Raw genomic sequence first — 26112 nt, forward strand, 5'->3', positions numbered from 1 at the left:
CAGCAGAGGCTTGAGCGTGAAGGTGCGTCTGTGCTGCGGTCGGAGGTGTGCTTCCCACCAGGACAGGCAATCCCTGAGTGCACCCTGCCTGGCGCAGCTGGAAATACCCCACCGGACCGGCGGCACAGGCTGGGCCACAGCCCGTGTATGATGAGTATAAGGCTTTGGTAGTGCTGGACCAGGGTAGTTTGAGGAAACATGTCCCTGGGGTTGGCCTTTTTGCCAGCAAAACACTTAGCCCCGCTGACCTGGCTTGGGTTCACGGAGGATTTTAATAAATGGATGATTTGAGCTCTAGAGATGCTCCGCGTGCTCTTGCCGCATGCAGAGCCCGAGGCGCGCTGGGCTCCCGATGCGGTTCTTGGCGCGGCTGGGGTGGGAACTACTGCCTCTTCCTGCCCTGAACAAAAAGTCCCCGTGCTTGTGAGCGGCGGTGATTCATGGTGTCTCGCTGAGATTCACATGATAACGCTGTGTGTATCATAGACACACACATCTGCTAAGACGGCTGCAGAGTCAGTGGAATCAGGTTAATGTCTGATGCAATGTGGGTGGGTTTTTTTCCTGTTTACCTCCTTAAAACTTAAACAAGATGCCCTCGTGCAGTGGCTCTTTGGAGAAAACTTCCCTTGGGGTGTATAATTTGGTGTACCATAGAGCTTCCTTAGCACATGCTCTCTGTCGCAGCTTTCCTTGCAATGCCTCAACCTTACCCAAACCAGTGATTCATTTGTTTTGGAAAAGGGCTGGTGGTGGGGAGCCACTCGCACGTGGTGGGAGTTGGCGCGGGTTGATGCTCCTTGCCTTTTCCCTTGGCTGCAGGACCCCCCCTATTTCACGGTGCTACCAGGCTGGGAGTACAGACAGGAGGCAGGGAGGGAGCTGTTGATTCCTTGTGCTGCTGCCGGAGACCCCTTTCCCATCATCGCCTGGAGAAAGGTACCCGGCCTGCCAGACAAATCTGCAGTGCCTTTGGCTTTTGGTGAATATTGCAGACAGAGAAGCCACACTCTGTCCCGGTAAGAACAAACTGCAGGTACAGCTGCTTCGCTTTGGGCTGAGCCACTGCCGTCCCGTCCCGCAGGTGGGTGGGGGAAGCCCGGCTTGTGGCCACCGAGTACTTAATCCCGTGAAACCGTCACGGCAGCATCTGCAAAGCTGAGCGCTGCCCCCGCCCCGGCCCCACTCCTCTTCCTCGCCGGTGCTGCCCGCAGGACACCCTCCTCCTTGCCAGCCTGTGAGGTGGTCACCAGCAGGACATGGCAGCCCCGGTGATGCCGTTCTCGTGGTGTGGACCTCCTGCAGCGGGAGAGGATGTGCCACCGGAGAGTGTCCGGGAGTCTCTTGGCTGTGTTTTGGCAAGGGGCTGGACCGGTCAGCGGCTGCTTTGCTGCCCCGTGACTTCGAAGACTCTGGGAAGAAGCTGGTTTAATGATGGACGGGACATAAGGATTTCGGGATGTCCCTTTCTGTAGAGCAGGATAGGATCTGGCATGGTGGCACAGCCTGGAAGCAACCAGGGCTTTCCAGTCCTCCTCCAGCCTTCCCTTCGCTTCCCACCTTCACTGCTCCCGTAGGAAAGCCACCGTGCAGGGGACCTCCTGGGCTCTTTGTTGCCCTGTCAGGATCTTCTCTCCAAGCCTCCTGTCCCCTTCTTAGGGCTGCTGAGAGGGAGAGGGGTCCCTGTGTCACCCAGTGGGCGCCATCCTCAGTCCTTGCGATGGGAGATGCTGAATCTCTTTGAGTTCCTTTTATCAGGACGAGGCGGACCATGACTTGCACAGATTGCAAGTGACCTACCTAAAACTTGTTGGCCGTTGAGTCTTTTTCTCCATCTTATTTTTTCTTTCCCTGCCCTTACCATTCTTATTTTGATTTCTTTTCAACCCCTCTTGTGCCTTCTGGCGGTCCTCCTCATGTCATGACTCTAGGCTTATCCCCCCTGACTCCAGTCGGGGCTGGCTTGGGCTGGGCTCAGTTTCCCAGTGGCAGAAGCAAGCTCCCTCGCTCCCTGTCAGCCCACCAGCGCTGACCAGTCTCTTGAAGGACTCCTGAAGCCTTGGGTTTGGCACTGGTAACCCCATGTGCCCGTCCGCTCCTCTGCTCATCCTGCATGGCATCGAGCCGTGGGTCCCGGTGTCGATCGGCAGAGACCCCTGCGTGAAGAACAGCTGAAGAGGACTCAGGACAATGTGGGTGTAGACATGAGTTGTTACAAGATCCATCTTTCCGCTCGGCTTGAGAGCTCCCGGGCACATCCACGCACGCCATCCTCCCGCATCCCTGTGGGGCCCTTGCTGCCCAAACCTCTGACATGAAGGGTCCTGCCTCTCCTCTGCCGCTGGCTGAGGGGCAGTTTGGGCATCTCCCGGGGCAGGTGGTGCCTGCCCCGGCCGGGGCGGGTGTTTGCCGGGGGGGCGGCCGGTGCACCTTCCTCGCAGCGGTTTCAGCTTTGGATGCTGGAGGTTGAGCCCTGGCACAGGGCTCGGTGTCCATGCAAGTGCCGTGGGGTTTTCCGCTTGTGCGTGAGCGCTGAGCATCAGCCTCCCTGACACATGCCTCTCGCGTTGCCCCGCCAGGTCCTCTCGAAAATGGGGGAACCGGCTGCCTTGCCGCGACCGGAGAGACCAGATCCCTTGCCGGTGCCTGGCGGTGTCCCCTGGGCCGTGCAGGTAGCTTAGTGACCCCGCTGCCGCGTCACCCTGCCCCTCAACCTGCTTCTGAGTCGTATTTTTTCTCTCTTTGCCCGGCTCCCCCCCGCTCCTTGCCCAAGGTAGGGAAGCCCAGCAGGAGCAAGCACAACATACTGCCCGGCGGCACCCTGCAGATCCGCTCCCTCGGCAAGGACGACCACGGCGAGTGGGAGTGCGTCGCCACCAACGTTGTCGCAAGCATTACTGCCAGCACCCACCTTACCGTCGTAGGTACGGGCAGGGCGGGGGACAGGTCCTCGGGGACGGCCGGTGGCGGGTCCCTGGGTCGGGTCGCCCAGGCAGCGTGTCGGCAGGGCAGGAGATGGGGGTGCGTCCCGTGAAGAGCAGTGTCTCCTTTAAATCTTACTTGCCAGTGGCGCTGCCTTTTTCTGCTCTGTTATTTTGGCTGCCTGTGGACACAGCTGTCCTGCTGCTATTTCTAGCAGAAATTTGCTGGGTGCGAGAGGAGTCCCCTTCAACCACAGCTGGGAGCAGACCCCTTCCACCCCCCTTGCCTTTGCCAGCCAGCGCGTGGTCTTCAACCCTTCCCTCTCTCTCCGCAGGCACAAGCCCTCACGCCCCGACCAGCGTGCATGTTGTGGTCGCCATGACCTCAGCCAATGTCTCCTGGGAGCCCGGCTACGACGGTGGATATGAGCAGACTTTCTCAGTTTGGTACGGCCCTCTGTGAGTCATCCTGGCATGCTTTGCTCTCTGCTTCTTTTCCTTCCTAGCCGACCTGAGCTTCGAGCAGCTGGGCGGGAGGAGGGTGGTGAGGGCAGCGTGCCCGGCTCGGTGCCCGTGGGCATTGCGGGGCTGAGCTCCCGTTTGGTGCCTTGGAGAGCTGGGTGGTGGTGGGATCACGTAGGTCCCGTGTTTCCTCTCCCTTCTGTGCTAGCCAGTACCTCCGTCTGCCCCAGCAGGTTTTGTTCCGCTTATGGTGCGAGGGAGACGCTTTGCATTCATGTAACTTTGCCTCTGGCATCTAATTTCAAGATAAACTGTTTATGAAGCTTAACAGCCAGGGAGAGGATGGAAATGCAACCTTTATAGAGTGTGTCCTGGAAGAGCTGTGACTAAGCAGAAATGATTTCTCCTTGCTCTGCGGCTCCCTGGAGGTGGTTAAATCCCGGCTGAGTTCACAACCAGCTGCTGTGAGATGCTGGACAGGTCTGAGCCTCATGGGGCTTTGCTCCCATCGTTCCTGTGCCAGCCTGCGCTACCCGGTTCCCAAAGCCAGTGGGTGCATCCTGCCTTTCTGCAGTGGGGCTGGGCTCAGCCCTGCCGGCTTTTGCCCAGGGCAGGGGAGGGCGAAGCGTAGCTGCAGTGAGGTTGGGGTTTTCTTTGGGCTCTGCATTTGTTCTTGTCTTCTTCTGAAGAACCATCCTTGGAAACGTGGAGAGGATGGCGCCTTCTCTTCCCAGTTCTGGAGCTGGCACTCTTCAGCCTTCCTCCTCACTCTCTCTTTCCTTCCTTGCCTTAATTTGCCCTGATGGAGACTGCTGATAGAGTTGGAGATAGGGTGGATGCTGCCTGTAATGATTTCTGCTCTGCCCCAGCCCGAGGCTGGACGCTCGCAGGGTGGGGCTGGACAGCCTGTCGGGAGATGGAAAGAAGAAGGAATAGAGCGAGCAGAGGGGAAAAATGAGGGAGCGAGCGGAGCGGTGCAGACCTTGCTCTGATGAAAACGTCCTTGGGAAGGCGTGGTTAAACCTCTCCGCTCTGGAGACACAGCTCACCTTGGAGGGAGGCGGCAGCTGCTGCTGCTCTTGCTCCGCAACCTGCTGCGGGTTCCTGCCTCCTCGGGGCTCTTCCAGACCCACACCGGGGAGAGCAGCCGGCAGCAGGGGAGGGTGTTTTCGCCAAGCTTGCCTTAGGGAATTTACAGGGTGCAGTGGGGACCTGGGACAGGGAGGCAGAGACCCGTCTTGCCCTGATTGTAGGGTGTGAGCTCCAGGGGCTGTGCCGGTCCCTGGGACGAGGGATCTGGGACTGTGCTGGGTCATCTAGTGCCGTCCGCAGAGCTGGCCATCCATGCCTTTTCCTCCTTGCTGGGGCTATGGGATGCTCAAGCAAAACATGGCTTTGCCTCCTGTGGAGTTTGTGCTCTCCTCCCGCTTCTGCGGTTGTTGATGCTGGAAATGCAAACCCTGCTCCCCAGGGACGGCCAGGGCCACCGCAGCATCCCGCCTGCATACGGCGTCCCCGGGGGCAATTAGTGCTGCATTTACCCTCCGCTCTCCCCACGCTCAGCCCCTTGCCGTTGCGTGCCTGCCTGCAGCAGCGCTGGGAAGAAGGGATGTGAAGATCGTGGGGTTAAATGCTGCAGGGAAACCCACTCGGGGTGATGGGCTGCTTCGCTGCCCTCCATGCCTCTGCTGCGGCGACGGGGGATCCTGGGAGCTGTAGTCCCAGCTGGAGCTGTGGTGGGACAGAGGCTTTCCTGCCCGCAGCCACTCGGTTTGGTGGAGGCACGCTGCACGTGCATGGCTCTCTGCCGACCTGCTTGTTTCCATAGCTTGCTGCTGCTTCTCCTGCCTCACCTTTTGCTCCCTTTACAGCAGCACTATTTGTCTTTGCTCCATCTTTTACTACCTACTCGGTGGATTTACCTGGCTGTATGCCGGTGGCTACAGAATAGACCGTCTGCAGTAATCCTTCCCAAATCCTGTGCAGACACCACCGAAACCTGCAGCCGAGGGCTGGGACTCCCTAGAGCATCCCTCTGACATGAGCACCGATGCTTGCAATATCGTTGCAGCGTGGCGACGCTGCTTCGGGACATGGGGCGCTTTCACCGTGGTGCTTCCTGGCGGGGTTATGGCTTGTGGAGGTGGCTGCCCGCTCCTGCGTGCTGGGGTCGCACTGGGGCGGCTCTGGGAGCTTTTTTTGCCCTGGGTTTGTTAATTAGACCCCAGCAGAAAGGCTGTGTCCTGCAGTCCCCGCGAGTGCATCTGCTGCACTGCCAAACCCCGAGTTATGCCCTGGGCTGTGCTGGCAGCCCCCGACTTGTGCAAATATGGCAAAAATGGTGCTTCAGTTAAATGTCTCTTGTGGGATTGCATGTACAGGGCTACAGCTGAGGAAAAACTTGGCTCTGGCTCGGGAGCTTTCGAGGCATAAATGGGAACAGGGACCATCTCCTGCTCCAGCAGTCCCCTTTGCAGCACTCACTGGAGTAAAAATGCGCCAGCTTCCACTTTTGCCCATGGGAATCTGATGGAGGTAACCTCAAAGCAGTGCCAACAGCCCCACTCTTGTCCCTGACCCTGCTCAGAGGGTGCAGGTGGTGCACGGCAGAGGAGAGGGCTGGTGACAGTGTCCATATGAGCCGGGGGATGCTGGTGTGGCACAACAGGGTGGTGCCCCGTGCCTGGCAGTCCCCGTGAGCGCCGTCCCCAAGCCAGCTCTTGGGTGGCGAGTGGCTGCCCCATGTCCATACACATCGCTGCTGTCAAACCAAACCATCGCTCAGGAAAGCTCCATTTTCGCTCGAGAAATTAATGCTGCCTCTTCGTGCTCCCTGTCAAAGCACCTTCCCTGAGGATCTCCCTTCTCTCTCGGCAGGATGAAAAGAGCCCAGTTTGGCCCCCACGACTGGCTATCTCTCCCTGTGCCAGCTGGTTCCAGTTGGTTACTGGTGGATACCTTGGAACCGGAGACTGCGTACCAGTTCAGTGTCTTGGCTCAAAACAAGCTGGGCACCAGCTCCTTCAGTGAGGTGGTCACTGTGAACACTCTAGGTAGGTCCTCCGTGGGCCCAAGGGGAGGAGAGGGAAGGGATTCGGGAGGTCCGTGGGGACAAGTGGCCCTTTGCCTTGGTCCATGTGTGCTATCTGCTGAGGACGGAGGTGGTGATCAGCAGCAGTAGTTTCCAGCCACGTAGATGATAGTTTGTGGAGGGTCCTGGATGAAGCTTGTAGACTTTGCTGGATGTCCTAAGAGACAGCGTGGGAGAGCTGTACTGTACCAGTCATCTTTCAGATCTTCCTTAAGTTCAGCGGGGGTCAGGAGGTATTAATAGAGCACAAAATCACTTGCGTGCAGCTCAGAGCGGGAGCTATCGCAAAGGGCCTCGCACTGGTACCTGCCTTGGGGCTGTCTCAGGCAGTGGTGGGAGGAAGCAGGAGGTTTTCTAACACTGTGCCCCTTTTCTTGGAGTCACTGCATTGTTAGTCCCCGGCTTTTTGGAAAGCCACTCTTGTATCTCTGAGATAAGAGAGCTCACGCCTGAGACATGCCCTAAACTCATGGAAGGTGGGAACTGCCACTGCCGCGGCGGTCCATCGGCCGCCAATGGGGTAGGCACGGGAAAGCATCCTCTGCGCTTCCCATCTCAAAGGTATCCCTGTCCCATCTGCTCCATCTCCAGCATTCCCTGTAACAACTCCAGAGCCTCTGGTGTTGGTTACCCCACCGAGGTGCCTAACAGCCAACCGGACACAGCAAGGCGTCCTCTTGTCGTGGCTTCCTCCTGCTAACCACAGCTTCCCCATCGACCGCTACATCATGGAGTTCCGCATTGCGGAGAGGTGGGAGATCTTGGACGATGGCATCCCGGGGACTGAGAACGAGTTTTTTGCCAAGGACTTGTCCCAGGTAAGCAGGGGCTGCCCACACCATACCTCTGGTGTTGCACTGTCTGCTGCAGCTCTGGGGGAGCTTTTGGGGTGGCTTGGTCCCCGTGCCGGGGTCATCAAGGAGCTGGGCAAGGTTGGAGGCTGCGGTGGGGGACCTGACAGATGTGCTTGGTGTTTCAGGACACCTGGTACGAGTTCCGGGTCCTGGCGGTCATGCAGGATCTCATCAGCGAACCCAGCAACGTTGCTGGCGTGTCCAGTACAGGTAAGGGGTGGCTCCTTCTTCTACCCCCAGCTGTGGGAGCGTGTCTGCTTCTGCAGGTACCCGAGCTTGCGCTAAGGTCCTGCATCAGTACCTGCTTACGACAGCAATGGCTGGTTTTGTGCTTTTGCCTGAGACGCTTGGGCTGTGAGCTGGGCTGGTGGGCGCACGGTTAGGATCAGTGTCCTGCGCACGCTGCTGGCCCCGTGCCGCCTCCTGATGCAAACGGACTGGCAGCACTTGGAGCGGGCGAGGACAAACTGCCCCATTTAGTCCTTCCTGCGGAGCGTAGCGTTGTCGGGCATCTGCTTGTGCAGAGTGGCAGCACATCTTGGCTCTGCGGGTTGCCCAGAGAACAAAGCTCCGACCAAGTGCTGTGCAGCCTAGAAATGGGAATGAAAGGTGCAGAGAGGGAAATGTAGCACTGCAGTGCAGAGTCCAAGGGGGGAAAAAAGCTTTGCAACAGGAGACTGCAGCATGCCGCAGCTCGTGCATGTACCCTGCACCCCGGTCCAGCTCGGAGGATGCTCCGAGGGTAGGCGATTGCGATGGGGAAGGCAAGGGCAGCAGGAGGAGATGGGGATGCGGCGAACCCTGCTTTTATGGCTTTCATAGAAAAACCGAGGAGCCACCCAGCTCTGCTGCGCGCAGGAATGCAGCGGTCTCTCTCTGCCCCCAAGTGGTGCCGGAGCGGTGCAGAGAGCCTGCCTGCTGCAGGCTGCCTGCTTGCCTGCCCTTGCTCCTCTCCCACAATTTTTCTGACGGGGTTTGGCAGTGCCTGCTGTGTGTGCGTGCATGCGCCCCGGCCCCGGGCAGCTGCCCTCCCAGGCTGAAAGCCGGTGCTCCCGGCAGGTGGATGCGCGCTGACCCTGCGTGCGAGCGCACGGCAGGAGCGCTGGTGTGTGCAGGGTTTGCATCTGCAAATGGCCGCAGCTGAGGTCTGCTGGTGGTTCGGCCGGGGGATAGCTGCAGGGTTGGCGCAGTTGTGCGCGCTTGTGCATAAATGTATTTGTGTGGCGTGGAGGCTTCTTCCTTGGCTGTCCATCAGCTAAGGCAAAAAGGTTTATCTGGTGCGAGGTCGCTGAATCCCGTGGCGGTGGCCTGCAGCAGTGCCGACTGCTCTCCCTGGGTGGGCTGGGTTGGAAGCAGGGACGTTACTTAGAGATTATCATTGCTGGTACCGGTTGCCTTCACGCTGTGGTAGGTCCCCGGGGAAGGCAGCAGGCAGGGGTGTGTGCATAACACCTAATTGTTGTGTTTTTCCCCCAGACGTATTCCCTCAGCCTGACCTGACGGACGAGGGTCTAGCCCGCCCAGTGCTGGCTGGCATCGTTGCCACCATCTGCTTCCTGGCTGCTGCCATCCTCTTCAGCACACTCGCCGCCTGCTTCGTCAACAAGCAACGCAAACGCAAGCTCAAGCGCAAGAAAGGTGAGCCCGTTCCCGGTATGCTTCCTTCCTCCCTCCTCCTCCTCCTTTCTCCTCCCTGGTTGTGTTGTGGTGGTAACCTTCTTCCCTGTCTGTCTCTTCTTCCGTCCGTGCGCGTCCTCAGGTGAAGCCCTGACTTCATCCCCCGGCTGTGCCTGAAAGCGCCCGTGGTCGGGAGCGGGAGAGGCAGGGTGGGTGAAGAGGCGACAGAGAAACTAGCCTGGGATTTCCAAGGGAGCGCTCTCGCGTGGTGATAACTCCTAGAGCCGGGGGTTTAGGGCTGGAGCATCCTCTGGGTCAGAGATGGGGGAGACTGCTCACCTCCCCGAGGTCCCCCAGGAGCTGGGCTCTCCAGCTGCTTCTCGCCCAGCTCCGCCCTACCTGGAGCGGGCAGTGCCCGACGGCCGCCCTAGGCTAGAGAAGACCTCCGCAAAGGAGACCCCGCCACTCTGCTTCCCGAAAGCTGGGATTGCAGCCACCACGCAGGAGCGGCCGGTAGGGAAAAGGGCAGGGGAATCGGCTCCTTCTTCTCTAGCCTGTGGGACAGCGGCAGCAGGACGGGCAGGACCCTGTGACGGGAGCTGTTTGTTGTCAGCAACCATTAAAGCACTGGAGTAATGAAACCTTGGCCTCTTGTTGAGTGTCTTTTGTTGTCTTGATGTTGAGTTTGTCTTGTCTCTGTCGTGTTGCGCCTCCTTAGCGTTCTCTCTTCTTTCCCCTTTTTATTCTCTTCCAGACCCTCCTCTCTCGATAACCCACTGCAGGAAGAGTTTGGAGTCCCCGTAAGTATCTGTCTTAGATGCGGCACCAGGCTGTGGGTCTTCAAGGTGCCTCCTTCCTACAGTTGTTGCAAGGCTCAAATAGAAATGTCTGACCTCATGTGGTTGCCTCTGACGAGTTGTTTTCGGTGTTCCCTGAACATGTGGGAGCACAACGGTTCACAAGAGACAAACAGGCTTTGGAGCAGAAAGCAGCAGGGACAAATGCAGCAAACTTTAAGCTAAGAGATGACCCCGTTGGATCTGTGGACATTGACCAAAGCTGGACTTGACTGGTGGAACTCACTTACACTCCCAGCTTGAAGGGGCTCCTTAGGAGAAGGGCTAGCCTGCTGTGTATGGAGTCCTTTGTGCAAGCTCGGTGTAGGTTTTGAGTCATTCTCTGTTGGCTCTGTTCCTTCTTCGGAAATTTGGAGAATCTTACACTGGTATCTTTTCTTATCCTGTGAAGAGTGCCTCGCTGAATCCTCTTTCCACATATGCCCAAAGGTGGTGGATCGTGGTGTTGCGCTAGCCACAGCTCTTTGCAGAGCCCGTCAAAAGCACATATAGCCGCTAATCAGCGGGAGCATCTTCCCGATGGGAGCGCAGGAGTCCGAGATGTGGATGCCTCATGCTTTGGCTCCTAGACCATTGCAAAATGCCCCAGCGCTGGTGGATCTTAATCTTGCTTTTTTTTTTTGGTTCGTCCACTGCACTGAAATAACTGTGCCTGCACCGTCTCTGTTGGATCTGCTACCTTTTGCCCTGCAATCCTGTTTGTCTGAGGCTTTCTGGATAGGGATGAGTGAACTGTTCTGATGCTCTCTGCCTTTTGAGGCGCTTAGCCTTAAATTTGAGTCTTGAGAGCAGGGGAAATGTTGGTTTGGAATGATCTGTCAGCATCTCCAAGTGAGATGCTGTGTTCTGCGGGAAGGGATGTTTGCCCGATGTCCTTCCTCTCGGCGGCTTTCCTGGGTATGGATAGCTTAGGTGAACACAGGAAACTTTTGAAGGAGTTGGGAGTGAGCTCTGGATCTTGTCTTTTATCTCGCTGGGGCCGTGGAGCTTGTTGCAAGGTGTTGATGTGAGCTGCCTGCCCTAGGGGGGATGCCGAGCGTGCCAAACTCCGCTCCTGAGGAGCGGGGATGACGTGTGATGTGCACTGCTGCTGGTCCTCTAGCCTGTGCTGTGGCCGGGCAAGGCTCTGCGGTCCTGGTCAGTGCCCCTCGATTTCTCCCAGCGGTTCCTCTTTTGAGAGCTGGTAGCGCTTTCCAGATATGGCCAGTGGTTATTCTGGGTGAGAAGACCTTGTTTCCCCTCCGGGTGACCGTCCCCTCTCTCGGTTTTTCTCCCCTGTGGTCCAGGTTGTCTTCTGGCAAGGTGAGTCCCGAGAGCATCCGCACGCTCCGTCCCCCCTCGGAGTCCTCTGATGACCAGGGCCCGCAGGCCAAGCGGATGCTGAGCCCCACCAAGGAGAAAGAGCTCTCTCTTTACAAGAAAACCAAGCGAGCCATCAGCAGCAAGAAGTACAGCGTCTCCAAGGCGGAGGCTGAAGCAGAGGCCACCACCCCCATCGAGCTCATCAGTCGCGGGCCGGATGGCCGCTTCGTCATGGACCCGGCGGAGATGGAGCCCTCCCTGAAGACGCGGCGGATCGAGGGCTTCCCCTTTGTGGAGGAGACGGACATGTACCCTGAGTTCAGGCAGTCCGACGAGGAGAACGACGACCCCGTCGTCCCCGCCTCCGTCACCGCCCTGAAAGCCCAGCTCACCCCTCTCTCCTCCAGCCAGGAGTCCTACCTTCAGCCACCAGCATACAGCCCCCGGTTCCACCGGGCGCTGGAGGGTCCCGGCGCCCCGCAGGCCACCGGCCAGGCCCGCCCGCCGGCCCCCCGGGCTTTCCACCACCAGTTTTACGGTTACCTCAGCAGCAGCAGCCCGGGGGAGGTGGACCCGCCGCCCTTCTACATGCCAGAAGTCAGCCCGTTGAGCTCGGTCATGTCCTCCCCGCCGCTGCCCCCCGAGGGGCCCTTCGGACACCCCACCATCCCCGAGGAGAACGGGGAGAACGCCTCCAACAGCACGCTGCCCCTGGCCCAGACCCCCACGGGCGGCCGGTCCCCCGAGCCCTGGGGCAGGGCCGAGTTCCCCTTCGGCGGCCTGGAGCCGGCCCCCGCGCCGTTCCCCCACCAGCTCCAGCCCTGCGAGGCGGCCGAGGGTGCCCAGCCCACCGGCTGCCTTCCTCGGGGGCCGCCCCCCTCCTCCCTCCAGGTGGTCCCCGCGTCCTACCCGGGCATCCTGGCCCTGGAGGCACCAAAGAGCTGGACCGGCAAGTCAGCGGGCAGGGGCCAACCCTCTGTGCCCACCACCACCAAGTGGCAGGACAAACCTATGCAACCCATGGGATGTCAAGGGCAGCTAAGACATACCAGCCAAGGTATGGGCATACCCGTGTTGCCTTACCACGAACCGTCCGAGCCCGTCGGCCCCAGCGGCACAAGCACATTCGGCCTGGACACCAGGTGGTACGAGCCCCAACCCCGACCTCGGCCCAGCCCTCGGCAGGTCAGGAGGGCTGAGCCCAGTTTACATCAGGTGGTGCTACAACCTTCGAGGCTTTCTCCTCTGACCCAAAGCCCCCTCAGCTCCCGCAACAGCTCCCCGGAGCTGACCGCCCGGGCCCGGCCCCGCCCGGGCCTCATCCAGCAGCCGGAGGTGTCGGAGATCACCCTGCAGCCCCCCGCGGCGGTCAGCTTCTCCCGCAAGTCCACGCCGTCGACGGGATCCCCTGCGCCGAGCAGCCGGGGAGGCAGCCCCAGCTACCGACCTACTGCCGCCTTCGCTTCCCTGGCCACCGGCTACTCCGGCTCCCAGGGCTCCTCCCTGCCCGTGGACACCATGGATGTTTTCGGAGACATCCCCTCTCCGAGGAGGGCTGGCGAGGAGATTCTCCAACCGGAGCCGACATCCACCACGGTAGCCACCACGGGGTAAGTGCATGAGCCCCATGGTGCCCCCCCGGCCCCCTCCCGGCTTCCCCCACCCTGCCTCACCCGCTCCCTCTGACTCCCTCCCTGCCATCGCCATCCCAACTCGTAGGGTCTCTCTGGGCGCGCTGCAGCATCCCTTTTGGAGACGGTGTCCCGCGGGCTTTGCTAGGAAGAGGCTGGTGCCGCGGGCGCGGGGTGCATGGCCGCTGCCCAAGAGAGCTGGGTTTTAGGCAGGCGACCTTCCCGGTGCCGGCAGCGCGCTTGCCTCCTCCCCGGCCGCTCCCTTGGGAACCCGGGAGAGCCGTGACTCGGGCTACGGGCCATCTACCAGGCATGAAAAGACCTGGCTCCCAGCTCGCGTAGGTAAGTGTCCTGGTGTCACTGGCAGTTGTTTCCTCTTCTAGCTGCTGGCTCTTGGCTTTCTTCGAACGTTAGGGCCGCCGCCACCGCGCCTTTGTCTTCCTTCTCTTCCTTCCCGCGGAGTCTAGAGAGCTTTAATGCATGACAGAAACAGCTATCACGGTCACCGCCCCACCTGCAAAAGGGATGCTGCAGCCCCAGGACGCGGGCAGGGAGAGATCAAGGACTTAGCCACACCAGCAGCATGTCAGGAGAGGAGGAAAAATAAAAATAAACTAATCCCAGCGGAGATCGGGAGGCTGCCGGCACGCTCAGATCCTGCCCTAAAGAGGGATGTGGCTGCACTAGACAGTAGCGGCTGGTTTTCCAGGTACCAGGGTTGCTCCAGGCAAAAAGCGTCTCTCTCTCTCTCTCTCTCTTTCTTTCTCTCTCTCTCTGTATTTCTCCTCTTTCCCTCCGTCTTTCACAGCACCTTAGACCCCGTAGCCGTGCTTTCGTCCCATCCTTTCGTCTTGCTTCATTTCGGCTTGTTGTCTGGCGGGGTCGAGCCCCCCCGACTCCGGCTTGCGGCAGAGAGGAGTCGGGGGGCCGGGGCATCCAGCCCCGCGGAGCCGGCGTGGTCGGAGGCGTACGGAGAAGAGGCGTGTGTTTCGGGGAGGGGGGAGGCAGCGTTTCACCCCGCAGCGCCCTCCGCATTTCACTCCTGCCCTCTGGTACCTGGAAGCGTTATGGCCTTAGAAAACCCCTCCGTCACGGCACGGCTGGGGCGCGCAGGGGGAAGGAAGGAGGGCTCAGGGGAGAGAGGATGGGGAGGGAGAGGAGCTGAACGAGCCTGAAGCGACTTCTGTGTGCCTCTGGAAAATACAGCTACGGAGCGATGCAATTAAGCACGTAGACATAGGTCCACGTCTCCTAGCCAGGGCCACCCCGAGGAGACCCAGCTCCAGGAGAGATCCGTGTTAGAGCAGCACTGTTGTCCGTGCTTTTATGCAGTGTATCCATTCGCTTTGTTGATTATTGTTTTCTTTTCTTCTTTTCCTTTCTCTTCTGTTTCTTTCCCCCTTTCTTCTCCAGCCTCGTTTCGTTTGTGTTTCAGTTTGGTTTCTTTCCCTCCTTTTCCTTTGGAGTTGTTGACGTGCTGATGTGTTGCGGAGCTCGGCTCCTTGCGGGTGTTGATAACTGCTTTGTTTTTGATTAATCTCAGCTATCTGGGCAGTGTTGTCGAGACAAGCTTCTCCTCAGCTCAATAGGTAAGGGTGATCCATGTCCGAAAGGATGGTGTGGGTGCTGTGGAGGGTGGCCGGGAGCGGGGCATGAGAGGGGACACGGAAGGGGCTTTTCCAATACCATCTCTTCCTTTAAAGGGGAATAAGGAATCCGAAAACACTAGGAAACACCTCTGGACGCACAGTCTCTGTGGCTTTTGGGTTTCGCCTTCCCAGCAGTGTGCTGCTGCTCCCCTGCCTTCGGGGAGGCGGCGGGGCTGGAGAGCCCGGTGGCAGCCGCTGTGTCTTCATGTTGGGGTTTGGGATGAGCCAAGCTGCCATCTCCCTGTGGCCGCCCTTCCTTTCTTGGAGGACGGTGATACGTGGGCACCCTTGGCCCCGGCAGGGCTTGCGTGGCGCGAGGGTTATGCGGTGTTAGGGAGGTGCGTGTTGAGGTGGGGTTGTCCCAGCCGATCCAAACCAGGAGGAGCTCATGGCCACCCCCTGGAGCCTGTTAAAACAGCCACCTCTGGAGCAGCCAGCTGCAGACGGTGCTCTTGGAGTGGGGCTCCAAAAATCAGTCTCCAGTTGTGGTCCAGGACATGGAGAATTTTGTTCCCATCAGTACTTGGATTGGTTTTCTTCTTCCCAAGCCTTCTCAATCATGAAAAATAGGAGAAGTCCTTTCAAGATGGACTGTATGGTTGCAGCAGCATAATTATAGTTTCAGGCTGCTGGTGAGGTGTTTTATCGTTCCCGTCACAAGTGTAGTTATAGTAAAAGCCCTCCCTCTCTGAAGTACTCCTTGGAGAAATCTTTAAGACTTTTTCTGACCCAGCTGTAATTGAACAGCGCTAAGAAGGTCTTGAAGGATTCTGCCAAGAAAATACCCTTCAGGCTGCCTTCATGGGGCCGGTTTCCTAGATGGCCATGGGCATCCCCGCAACTGGGATGGAGTAATTGGGAGATGGTTTTCAGACCTTACAAGCAGAGAACGTCACTAAAACTGCTAAAGCCAGGTGGGATAATAGTCATTCCTGACCCCAAAGAGTGGGAATGCTGACCCATTTGGCTGTCAGCCAGGCTGGTTATAGAAGGAGAGGTGGGATTGCAGATGGGACTGTTTCTAGGGCCTGGCCATGCCCAAGTATCCTTAGGATAGGTCTTAAAAAGAACTTAAGCTTTGCTGCCTTGGATTGGAAGAGTCAAGGTCCTGGCTGATGCTCTCCTAACAGCCTGAGGAGCCTTGTTGGACTGGAAAAGAGCCTCATGAGAGAGAGATGAGATGCTTAGAGAAGTCAGGTAGATGTTTCCAGAAGAGGGGGATTCTTTCAGCTGATGCAAAGGGTTGTCCTGCGGTGGGAAGAGCAGGAGAGGGGAGGAAGGAGTGTTGGGTCATGGCAATGGGAGCGAGTATGGGACAGAGGAGCCATCCTCTTGGCGTGGCAAAACCCCTCCAGTTTGAGCCTTGGAGCCTCCAAAGCTCTTAAGCGTTTGGCCACCTTCTTCTTCCATTTTCCCCTGCTGATCCCAGAGCAGGGTGTCCCATGGGAGCAAAGCTAGTGCCAAGCCTTGGTGAGATCTGGGCTGTGCCAGGCTTCTCGAGAAATGGGGAAGCACTCAGTGGGGACGTGGCTGTTTTCTCTCTTCTTTTTCCGTGGTGCTTCCCTGCTCTGGGAGCGTTAGGGACATGAGCGAACGTGGCGTTAGTGCAGCAGAGGTGAGTCCAGGCTCATGTCTGAGTTCAGTGTGGCTCTTGCACAGATCCTGGCTGGCTCCTGTCTCCAGTGCCGGGTGCTGCGGGCCGATGGGGTTTCAGGAGCAGGGTCACATTGCCCACAGCAGGACGTTTGCTGAGGAGCAGCCGTGTGTCCTACTCCGAGACGCTGCTGGGGGTTGGAGTCACAGGAGTGACTTGAGTGATTATCCCCAAAAAGGAGAAGCCAGAAGAATAAATCTTACTTTAACAAGTGAGGAATCCTGTAAAGAGGCTGGCCAAGTAATTTCTTGATGATTTGGGGTTGTAAAATTGGCAGTGCATGCGGAGCACAGGGATTTTACACCAGACCAGCAAGATTTCTGTACCGCAGTAATAAAAGCTGAGAGGAGGAGAGGGAGAGGCAGTTTGCGGGCTCAGCGGCAGCTGCAGCCGAGCCCCCGGTGCTGGGAGCAGGCTGTCACACACAGTGGCTTTTGCTGGGTGAAGGTTGGGTAGTTTTTACTGACTGGCAGAGATAAATAATGCCATTACTAAGTCGGCACGAGCAGTTTTCCCATCTCCTTCTCTTTGGATGCAGCGTGCAGTGATGCATCTCCTAATGGGGAAGAGGGGGGCTGTTGTCTTCTTGCAGAGGGAAACCCAAAAACCACAGACGAGGCACCAAGCCCCCGTGCCCCTCGGCACCGCAGCCTGCCCCGGGCGGCCGTCCTGGCCGCCTCTTGCCGGGACAGTGCTGCTGACGCCAGGAGCTTGGGGGCTTGGCCACGCATAGCGTTGAGTGACGAAGGGACATCGGCACCAGGCGTGCGGGAGGAGGAGCACGCCTCGCTCCCCGCTTGAAAGAAAACAGGTTCCCCTTTAAAGACTGTCCATGTGCTGATCCTCTGCATGTGTTTCATGCCTCCTCCCGCTTGGAGAGGTTGTGAGTCTGCTTGTCTGAGTGCGTTTTTCTTTTCTTTCTTGATTATTATTATTTTTTTTATTTTCAGTCTCTTTGATTTACTTATATATTTTCTCACTCCTGTTTTTAATTTATCTTCCTCTCTCCCCCCCTTCCCCGTGACTGTATCCCCCTCTTCCTCCTCAGTCCGGCCCCCTTTCCCTCGCCCTCTCTCCTCCCCGCTCCTCTCCCGTCAGCATGGTGAAGTCCGTTGTGTAGGTGAGTTGTGGTGTCTGCAGACCTGTAGAAGGGACCCCCTTCTCCGGTGTGCTCCCCGCTGTGACCAGCCCCTTCCTCCCTCATTGCGGTGGCTTGGCAGCAGCAGCAGCTCTGGGACAAGGGGCCGTCACCACTGCGTTTCTCTAGCACCTCTCGCGCTGAAGGATCTCAAGCGATGCACAATGGCATCCCGGGATGGAGGCAGCAGCCAGCACTGCCTCAGAGCAGAGGGGGAATTCTGACTTGCAGGACATCTCATGGGATCGCGCAGGACTCGAGCTTGAGACGGAGCCTCGTGTAGGTGAATTGAGCTCTCCATCTGAGGAGGATGAAGGGTTGAAGGACATGGTGGCTGAGACGGTGGGCTCTGGTCCAAGCGGATGCTCTAATTGGTCCAAGCGGATGCTCTAACACATCCAAACTATTCCTGGATGCCACTCTCTTGACTCAAGGAGAGAAGGAGACAGGGAACGTGTGCTGTGAGACCTCCATGAGGTGCAATAGGTGTATTGTGCCCTTGAATCTCCCTGTGCTTTACTTAGGTTCCCCCTTTTGGGTGGAAAAAGGTTAGTGATGCTTTCTTGGGCCTTCACCCTTACATCTTTGCTTCATATGTGGAAAGGCGTTTGAAGAAGAGCAGTTGAGATGCGTTGAGCTCTTCTCACCTAGCTATCTCTTCCTGTCCTGGAGCTCTCTGAGGTCCCTTGGTACATTTGTGGCCCCTCCAGTACCTCTCCATCTGTGCAGTTCAGACCCTTGCTTGTTCAGAAGGGTTGTCCTTTGAAGACTTGAGGAAAACTGCTGCGCTGGGTGTTTGTGGCGTCTCGCAGAAGACTTGCGTCAGGAATTCACGTGTGCTTTTTGAAGCTCCTTTGCTAGACTCTACACTGAAGTCTCTAGAAGAAGTTTGCCCATCTCCCTGAACCTCTTGTCTGTTGGTATTCAAGATACCTCTTGTGCGCGGGCAGCTGCCCAAAATGCTAACTCTGGGGGCAGGAAGAGGCTTTTGGCTGAGCTTAAAATGAAAATTAATTTGAAAGAATCAGAGTCCTTTGAAGAAATAAAGGGTGTGTAGAGCAGATAAAATTTGGCTGGTGAGTAGCATCGTTTCGTCCTCCACTGTATCTCTTCCTTGCCAGAGGTCAGACAGTATTTATGGTGACACATGGGTACAGTGCGCTCACTGTTTATGTTTGTGTGTATAAATACAAGTCCAATTACGGAGAACTAGTGGAAATGAGCTTCAGGCAATTTCCTCATAATCCCTTGCGTAAATCTGTCTAATTTTGTCAACATGCCACAGTAGCATCCTCTTAGAAGGAAAGAAGAATGGAAAAAGCAAGAGCCTTTTACAAGTTGAGCTTTAATAATATTAGCAAAGTTGTCTGGGAGGTGAGAACAGGCGGTGGAAGACAGGTGTGATGGGCAGGACGGTGACAGCATTGCCGAGCTTGCCGGTGTCCAGGGCTTGGCACACGTGAGCTCCATGGGAGATGGACTGGGATTGGCGTAGTCAAGGTTGCAATTAGCCAAGTACCTACGTGAATGTAACTATTGTGCAAATATTTGTGTTTGGTGGATATAGAATGGAAAAAACCCGCTATTGACCATTCAAGTAGGAAGTACTGCAGGGAAGTCCCATGCTGTTGGCTCTTTGGGTCACTGTGGTCTCACTCGGAGCCAGCGTGCGCATGGGGTGCAGCCCAGCGGCTGTTGGCGTTGGTGCAGCTCAGCGGGTAGTGCCCCAACAGAGCTTGGAACTGCCACTTGCAGCATCTCTCCCGAGAGGCTGGGTGCACTTGGGAAGAAGGCGTTTAAGCACAGCAACTCTAGGGCTTGTAAACGTTGTCTTTCCTACGAGGGAAGGCTCTCACTTGGATCCAGCAGCACTACCAGCTTGTCTAATGAGGTGTTTCATCTTTGGCTGACGTGCTGCTCTGCTGGGAGCTGGAACAGAGGCTCTCCAGGAGCTTCTATGCCTTGATGTCTCTGCTGCAATGGGAAACATGAGAAGGGGCTTTTCTAACCCCAGTCTTTGGGTTTCCATTGCATCTGCTGTGCCCCAGCTGCTTCATCCAATCACACTGCACTTCTCTTGGTGCTCTTCAATGCTGCTAGCAGAAATGAGAAGCTCTGCAGTCACGCGCATCTTCAAAAACAACCCCTTCTGCTCCCCATGGGGAAAAATCCCTTGGGAGCTCTTCACCTGTGCCGCTCCAGCTGAAGTATTGCGGCTCCGGCAGCCACTTGGGATCTCAGACGTAAAGCGTTGCTCTCACGCCGTGCTCTCTGCAGCAGTGGCACATGTAGGGACTCGCAGAGGAAAGCCTGTGAGGTGTCTTCAGTGCTGGAGAGGCTCCGCCTGAAACCCAAGGGAGATGAGAAGCTCCAAACTCACCGTAGGTGGATGTGCTCTGGTACTGTAGCCCAGGTGCGCTGGGGCTCTGCTCTCGAGCCCGTGTGGTCACCCGTTCCCTGCTGTGCCCGCCAGCACCAGCAGCGTTTTTGCAGTGCTGGATGGGGTCGCATCTTGCTGACAGACCAGGAACGAGGTGGATGAGTTCGGCCACGGCTTGTTGGTGACAAAGCAGGAGCCTGAACACACCGATGCTGCTTCCTTGTAGTCAGTTGAGGCGACTCTTCTACCTGCCCGTCCTGCTGCCTTGTGAAGAGCCTGTGGCTTGCAGGGTTTGCTGAACCCTGCCCCAGTCACAGCCGCCTGAAGATGCAGGAGTTGCCATCAGCACTGTCCTCTGCGTGGCTGTTTTGAAAAGGTTTGGTTGCTGACCTCCTGTGACCGAGTTGTGAGAGCAGAAGAGTGTCGTCTCCTCCTTTGAAGGGTAGGACAGGCTTGTTGAAGGCAGGCTGGTTTAAAACTCTAGGCTTTTCTCTCTGGAGCCCGGCTTTGAGCGTTGGCTTTATTGCAATGAAAGGTGCTTTGTGGATGCTTCCCCTGTCATCTCTGGGCACCTTGTGTGCAGGTTGCTCTGTGATGACAGGGGTTGATCCCAGGTTGTTATCTGTGGCCTCAGCTGCCTTCACTCAGACTTCTCCTTCTGCAGTATTAGGTGTTGGTGCAACTTGGAGGGACATGAAAGTAAAATGGAGAGGGGGAAGGAAATGGGAAAGCAGCAAGAGGGAGGGATGCTGTGATCTGTTATAGATGAGAGCTGGACCGATGCTCTGTTAAGGAAAAGGTTTTCCTCTAATGCTCTGCTCTCCACAGCAGTCATGCTGTCTGGTCCTTGGGCAGGAAAAACAGGTACAGTGAAGAAAATAGCGAAAAAAAACCCCAAAAACAACCCTTGCAAAGGGGGAGACTGCTTAACCTTGGGCTGGTTCCTGTAGAAGAGTTACTCAGGGGCTAAAGCTGGAAAACTATCACAACTTCTGGCTCTCCTGCGGAAAACACTCCTTTGCAAATCCCTTCCTTGTCCCTCGCAATAAAACCTTGTCAGTGGTTCCATTTCAACGTCCTGTCCCGCAGGGCAAGAAAACCCGGCTCCCAGCCTCTCGGTGCGAAGGAGTAGACACTCCTGTGCTGTTGCGTTTCTGTTGTCGCTTGTAGCAGGGACCTGGGAACGAGGTACCGCTCCCGGCTGTGTCGGCGTGTGCCCTTCGTGTCCCTGTCTGTCCTGTGGCCCCTGGTTTTTTTGGCTGTGGGAGCAGGGCCGGGCAGGATTCTGCTTCCCTGCTGTTTGTGGCGCCAGTGTCGTCCCCCCTGGGTCACTCATGGTGCCCGTCTCGGTGCTGCTGTGCCGCTTCTGCCTGTCTCTTCCTCTCTCTCCATCCCAAGGGGTTTCCCACCATTCCCAGAAATGCCTTATCGGACATAGGATCTGCCCCGTCCTTTTTTGTTTAGCGGTGCTGGCATGGCAGGCAGGTGAGCTGGGGTGCCGGCGGCTCTCTTGCAGGGCCAGCGTGGACATTGCCGGTGGGACCGGCTGGGCTCGCGGTGCCTCTCGGCAAGGCGGAGGAGACGTAGGGGGATGGCGGGGACCCCGCGGAGCGGCACTCGCAGGCGCCTCGCTTCCTCCCGCCCCGCGCTCCGGCACGCCTGGCTGGCCCCGCTCCCTCGGCCCTGGGTTTCTCACCTTTTCCTTTTCCACGGCAGAGCTGGCTGGGGTCGACCGATCCCCCGCCGGGGACGTCTGGAGGCCCGAGTGTGGCTGAGAGTCGCTGACGGCATCTGTCTGCTTTTCCTTCCTAGAAAACGTCCATCTCCGTCCGGGGACGCTGCTGCACCTGAGAGGCTCGAAGCTCTGAAATACCAGCGGATAAAGAAGCCCAAAAAATCATCCAAGGGCTCCTCGAAATCCAGAAAACAATCCAGTGAGTGCGAGGATGCCACGGTCCCCAACAGCATCCCCTCTGTCCCCCCGTGGGCAGAGCTTGGGCAGGTCCCCGCCAGCTCCGGCACCAGGGGGGTCTCCAAGCCCATGCCCAATGCTGCCTTCACCCTCTGCCCTCCGAAGGGATGGCTTCTCGGGCTGCTCACGCGCTGTCCCTCCTCTGCCTCCAAACCGAATTCCCCTTCCATGCACCTCCCATCTCTAGGGATTCATTTTGGATTTTGAGTGTTAATTTAATTTTCCCTGATGCCCTGCATACTCCTTCCCCGCCTGGCAGCCGGGTTTGGAGCCAGGCTTGCCGTAACCTCCCTCTTACGGCACGCGGGGCGCTCTGCCTGCTGCCGGCGCTGCCGACTCTGGTCCCATCTGCCTTCTCTCCCTCCCCAGACGGCTCTGCCTCCCAGGTTCAGCACCTTCCCAGCTCTCAGGTACTGTCGCCTGACGAAGCTGTCTGCCTCCGCAAGAAGAAGAGACACCCTCGTCAGGACCCCTTCGCCCGCCTCTCGGCGCTGAAGGACGACCTCTGCCACCGGCAGCTCCCTGAAGACCAGACAGCCATTCTCAACAGCGTGGACCACGACGACACCGGCGGGCACGCCACGTTGCTTTAGCCTAGCGCCGGCCCGAGAAGGTTAAACAGGAGGGGGTGGAGGGAGCTGATATCGCGCCGCAGGGGGGACGGAGGCACTGGGAGAGGGGGGGACACCCCTGCGCTGCCCTCTTTGCCAGGGGGGGTTCTGCAGCTCATGGTGGCAACGAGCTGGGGGGGACCGTGGGGCAGGTTGGAGGGGAAGGGGAGGATGCCTGGGCGCTCCTTGGATCCGCTTCTCTCCCTACCCCGGATGGCTTCAGTGGGGTGGGAAGGGGGGGGCGTCGCACCTCAGTTTCGGAAAAGATCTCTAGGCTTAAAAGGCACAGACGGAGCTTTTGACATCCACTTCTGCAGTGCGCGTTTAGGGAGAAAGTGTGGAATTGAGCAGCTGGCCCTCCATCACCGGAAGAAATTAAATGACACGGGGTGTAATTAATTGACAAGAAACTAACAACCCAGACGGGAACTGGTAATCCCATGAATCTGATTATGACAAAACCATGACCAAATAATCCCAGAAAAGCTGTAATTGTGAAAATCTCCCTGCCTCCCCCTTCCCAGCCTCCTTTTATGTGAAGATAACAGCAACAAAACCATCTGTGACATCTTTCCTTACCTATCTCTGAAAGGGAAAACCAGAAAGACCCCAAGCCTTCGAATCGGTCTGAGATGTGAGAAATCACCATTTGTCTGTGCAAATGCATTTGAACCTTGTTAACGCGTACTCGACACTGCGAGCACGCAGGTATGGGACTGTTTTCATCCAAGGGTGTTTTCCCCCGAAGTATGGTGCGTGTCAGCTTTGATGAGGTTGGTTTTGATTAATTCTTCCTGACACTCCATGTATCGCTGGCAAATGTTCTTCAGTGCTGTGTAGTAATGTGATTTCTTACTGCAGTAACGTTTGTAATCTTTATTCATAACTGCAAAACGGGGAGATGCCGCCGCAGGCGTGCAAGCCGAAGGGGCTTGGCTGCGTGGTCCCAAAAGTCTCCGTCGGCAGTTGCTGAGCCCAGGCGAGAGCGGCTGGAAAATCCCCAGCTCTGCGGATGGAGATGGATGGCTTCTCAGAGCGACCGCGCAAAGCTAAGGCCGGCGTTTCGCGTCAGCTTAAAACGCGTTGCTGCTGGTTTCACTGTTTTCCCCCTTCTTTCTCCTGCTCCAGCCCGGCCGTGTTGGCTGTGACACCCGCCGGGGTTGTGTCCTTCCCTTTGCCCCGTCCGAGGAGACCCGCTCTTCCCCTCTTGGTAATGCTGTTATAACTCTTCACCAGAATGTATTTCCTCTTCAAAATACTTAGGGTAGGTTTGGTGGCCGGTGGTTTTCTGGGTTGCATAGGCCTTTTTTTTAGCAGGGAAGGTGTTAGCCCACTCTGAGAACAGCTGGGCTCGCTTTCCTGCTCTGCCTCCACTCTCTGACTGCGTGGCCTTGGGCAAGTCACTCAACCTCTCTGTGCCTCAGTTCTCCCATCTGTAAAATGGGGATAAGTCATATTTGAGCACTTTGGATAAGCACTTGATCGCCTACAGATTGCAAGTGCTACGTAAATGCTGAGTGCTAGTACCAAGTGATCCCTACCTTTAAAATATTTAGAGATTTTTTTTTTAAGTGGTAAAATCAACCGCTGCATCCAGGTTTGCACACTTCTTCCTCTGCAGTAAAGTGCTAAACCCTCTAGCCTGCCTGGGAATAAAATACCGACTGTTTCATGTGGATATTCTCGCTTTGAGTGGGTTCAGGCTGTAGAAGAAGCATCAGGAGAATCGAAGAGCCTGTAGGCATGTTTTTTGCCCCAGGCTCTCCATTTGCATACGAAACTTTTGTTTATTCCCAGGTAGAATTGCCAAGAGATTCTCTGCAATCTCGCCTTTAATTCTGCTTTGCCTTGGTTATTGCTCTTGCTGCTGGTTGAACCTCGAAGGGCTTAGATGTTTGGAGAAAGACGTGAGCTCTCAGCCGGGCGGTCGGGATACGGCACTCCGACCACGCCACGCTCCCTGGGGGCTTTTAGGTCGGAGCCTGTTTATCGCTCTGCCTAGAAATACCTGGGTTTAGAGGTTGTGCTTCCTGTTCCAGCAGGATGCTCGAAAACCTGCAATCACGAAAAGCAGAGCACCGCGTCTTTTCCAATCTCGAAGCCCTGACTTAGGTTTGAACCACTTGACGATGAATCCTCTAAATCGATAACGAGATATTTCTGAGCTTTAACAACTTCGTGTAGGTGGTCTTCAAACCGTGAGCAGGTTTGTCTCGGGAAGGAGGGTGGGTCTTGTAGAAATGCCCCTCTCTTTCCAGCCTGCACCAGGGCTTTCTACTGAGTACCTGACGAGTGACCTGATGTAAGACCCTCAACTATCAGAGTGAGAATTCAACTTTGCTAACAGTATGACTGCGAATTTCTTTTATTTGAGTGTGTTTTAGGGGTTTCCCTAGAATCCGCTCGGATCTGAATTGATTTAATGCCATTCGCCCGCTCGGCAGCGGGGAAAACTCTGCCTGGCTAACTTCAGCTTGCTGGTAACTTCAGCGGGGCGGCGAGCCAGCGCGGTATGGCGAGCCGGTGCGCCGGCGGCAGCGGTTCTTGCCGCGCGGAGGCGAGCCGGGCTGCTCCTGACGGACAGGTGACATTCGGGGCTGGGGGGATGCCCCGGCTGGGGAGAGGCACAGAGGCTTTGCGCTGGCCGTGCCCCGGCTGACTTGCTCTTCCTTTTCGCTCTCGTTGCCTCGACCTCTCTAACTGAAGGTTGTTTTTTCATTTGAGTGCTTTCCAAACTATTTATGACGCCTGTTCGTATGGCCAAGGCAGTGTCTTCAGGCTCTTGAGGTCGCTACCTCGGGACCGTGCCCCCATCCCATCTTAAGGAGCTCTAGAGGACTCGGAGTGCAGGGAAGGTTGACGGAGCGTGCCGGCTTGCTGGGGTCAGTCTTTTGAGAGTTGTTTTCCTTTTGCAGGTGTTTTGAGGCACTGGGCCCCCTGCTTTTCATGGTCTTCGACCTTTAGAGGCTGGAGCTGCAGCCCTCTCTCTTTCAGCCGTGTACCTGCCACGCTGCTGGAGTGGGAAATCCCGCCCGGGCGCCTCGTGGAAGCGGCTCTTCCCTAAAACCATCCTTAACTCCTTTCCCCGCTAGACCGAGTTACCTTCTGATAGACTCAGGCCGTGCTTTGGCGGACGGGCTCACCTCTTGCTTTGGCAACCTCCTCGCTTCTCCCAGCCCTCTGGTTTCCATGCCCTTCAGGGGGTTGCTCCTCTCTCCTCCCGCGGACCTGGGACATCGAAGCTGTGTCAGACGATGCCATTTCATCCCTGTTTGAACTCCGTTTCGCTTTGGTGGTTTGCAAACAGCTGCTGCTGCTGCTTTTTTTTTTTTCTTTCATGCTGCAAAATATATCTTGATTTTTATCTTCCTGGGCCAAACTCTCTTATTTTGTAAGCTTGTTTGAGGTAGAAGGCTCTTGCTTTACCAGTAAGCGTACGACTCCTCCTTGCACAGTGCAAGTGCGATACGTTTCATTCGGTCCCTTGGAAAACCCTGGGCCGCGGTGAAAAAATGCTTCTGAATAACAAGAATATTTGTCCCTGGGCTCCGCCGAGGCATCAGTGCAGTGGGCACTAGCCCAGCTTTGGGTGGTCCTTGTTGGTGCCTCCGCCTGCGAGGTGGCCGCGGTGGGGATGCTCCAGCGCCGTTTTCGCACCGCCGTGGGGGTTGCAGGATTCGCCGCCCCGAGCCAGGGGAGGTGACGTGGAGAGGTAGGTACAGTGGTGTCGCTGAGATCCCTCGGAAAGAGGGGGTGGTCGTGGCGTGCCAGCCCTCGCACCCTCTCCGTCAATCCCATGCTGTCCCCTTGCAGGCAGTGGGGCAAGGAAAACGCTTTGCCTGCTTTTCCAGCAGGAGCTGCTGAGTAATCGGCCAAGTATTTTTAAGGTGACTTTTCCATGCAAACCCACTGATGTTACGGTTTTGCAATGTTGACGTGAACGAAAATGCAAGTTAGTGTAAGTGGGAGCGTT

General features: G+C 57.0%; 1 protein-coding gene across 1 annotated transcript in view; it reads left to right on the forward strand.

Annotated features, from left to right (window-relative positions):
- IGSF9B (immunoglobulin superfamily member 9B) overlaps positions 1-22487 on the forward strand; it is a 40174-nt gene extending 17687 nt beyond the window's left edge. Inside the window, exons 10-21 of the mRNA XM_059829635.1 lie at positions 823-939; positions 2774-2924; positions 3257-3368; positions 6261-6436; positions 7066-7292; positions 7454-7538; positions 8805-8966; positions 9700-9745; positions 11089-12714; positions 21369-21490; positions 21898-22141; positions 22457-22487. Coding sequence (XP_059685618.1) covers positions 823-939; positions 2774-2924; positions 3257-3368; positions 6261-6436; positions 7066-7292; positions 7454-7538; positions 8805-8966; positions 9700-9745; positions 11089-12714; positions 21369-21490; positions 21898-22121 — 3048 coding nt within the window. The 3' untranslated portion in view covers positions 22122-22141; positions 22457-22487. The remainder of the gene's footprint in view (positions 1-822; positions 940-2773; positions 2925-3256; positions 3369-6260; positions 6437-7065; positions 7293-7453; positions 7539-8804; positions 8967-9699; positions 9746-11088; positions 12715-21368; positions 21491-21897; positions 22142-22456) is intronic.
- Positions 22488-26112: the final 3625 nt, after the last annotated feature.

Source organism: Gavia stellata, chromosome 26, assembly GCF_030936135.1.
Source record: "Gavia stellata isolate bGavSte3 chromosome 26, bGavSte3.hap2, whole genome shotgun sequence".
NCBI classification, from domain to species: domain Eukaryota; kingdom Metazoa; phylum Chordata; class Aves; order Gaviiformes; family Gaviidae; genus Gavia; species Gavia stellata.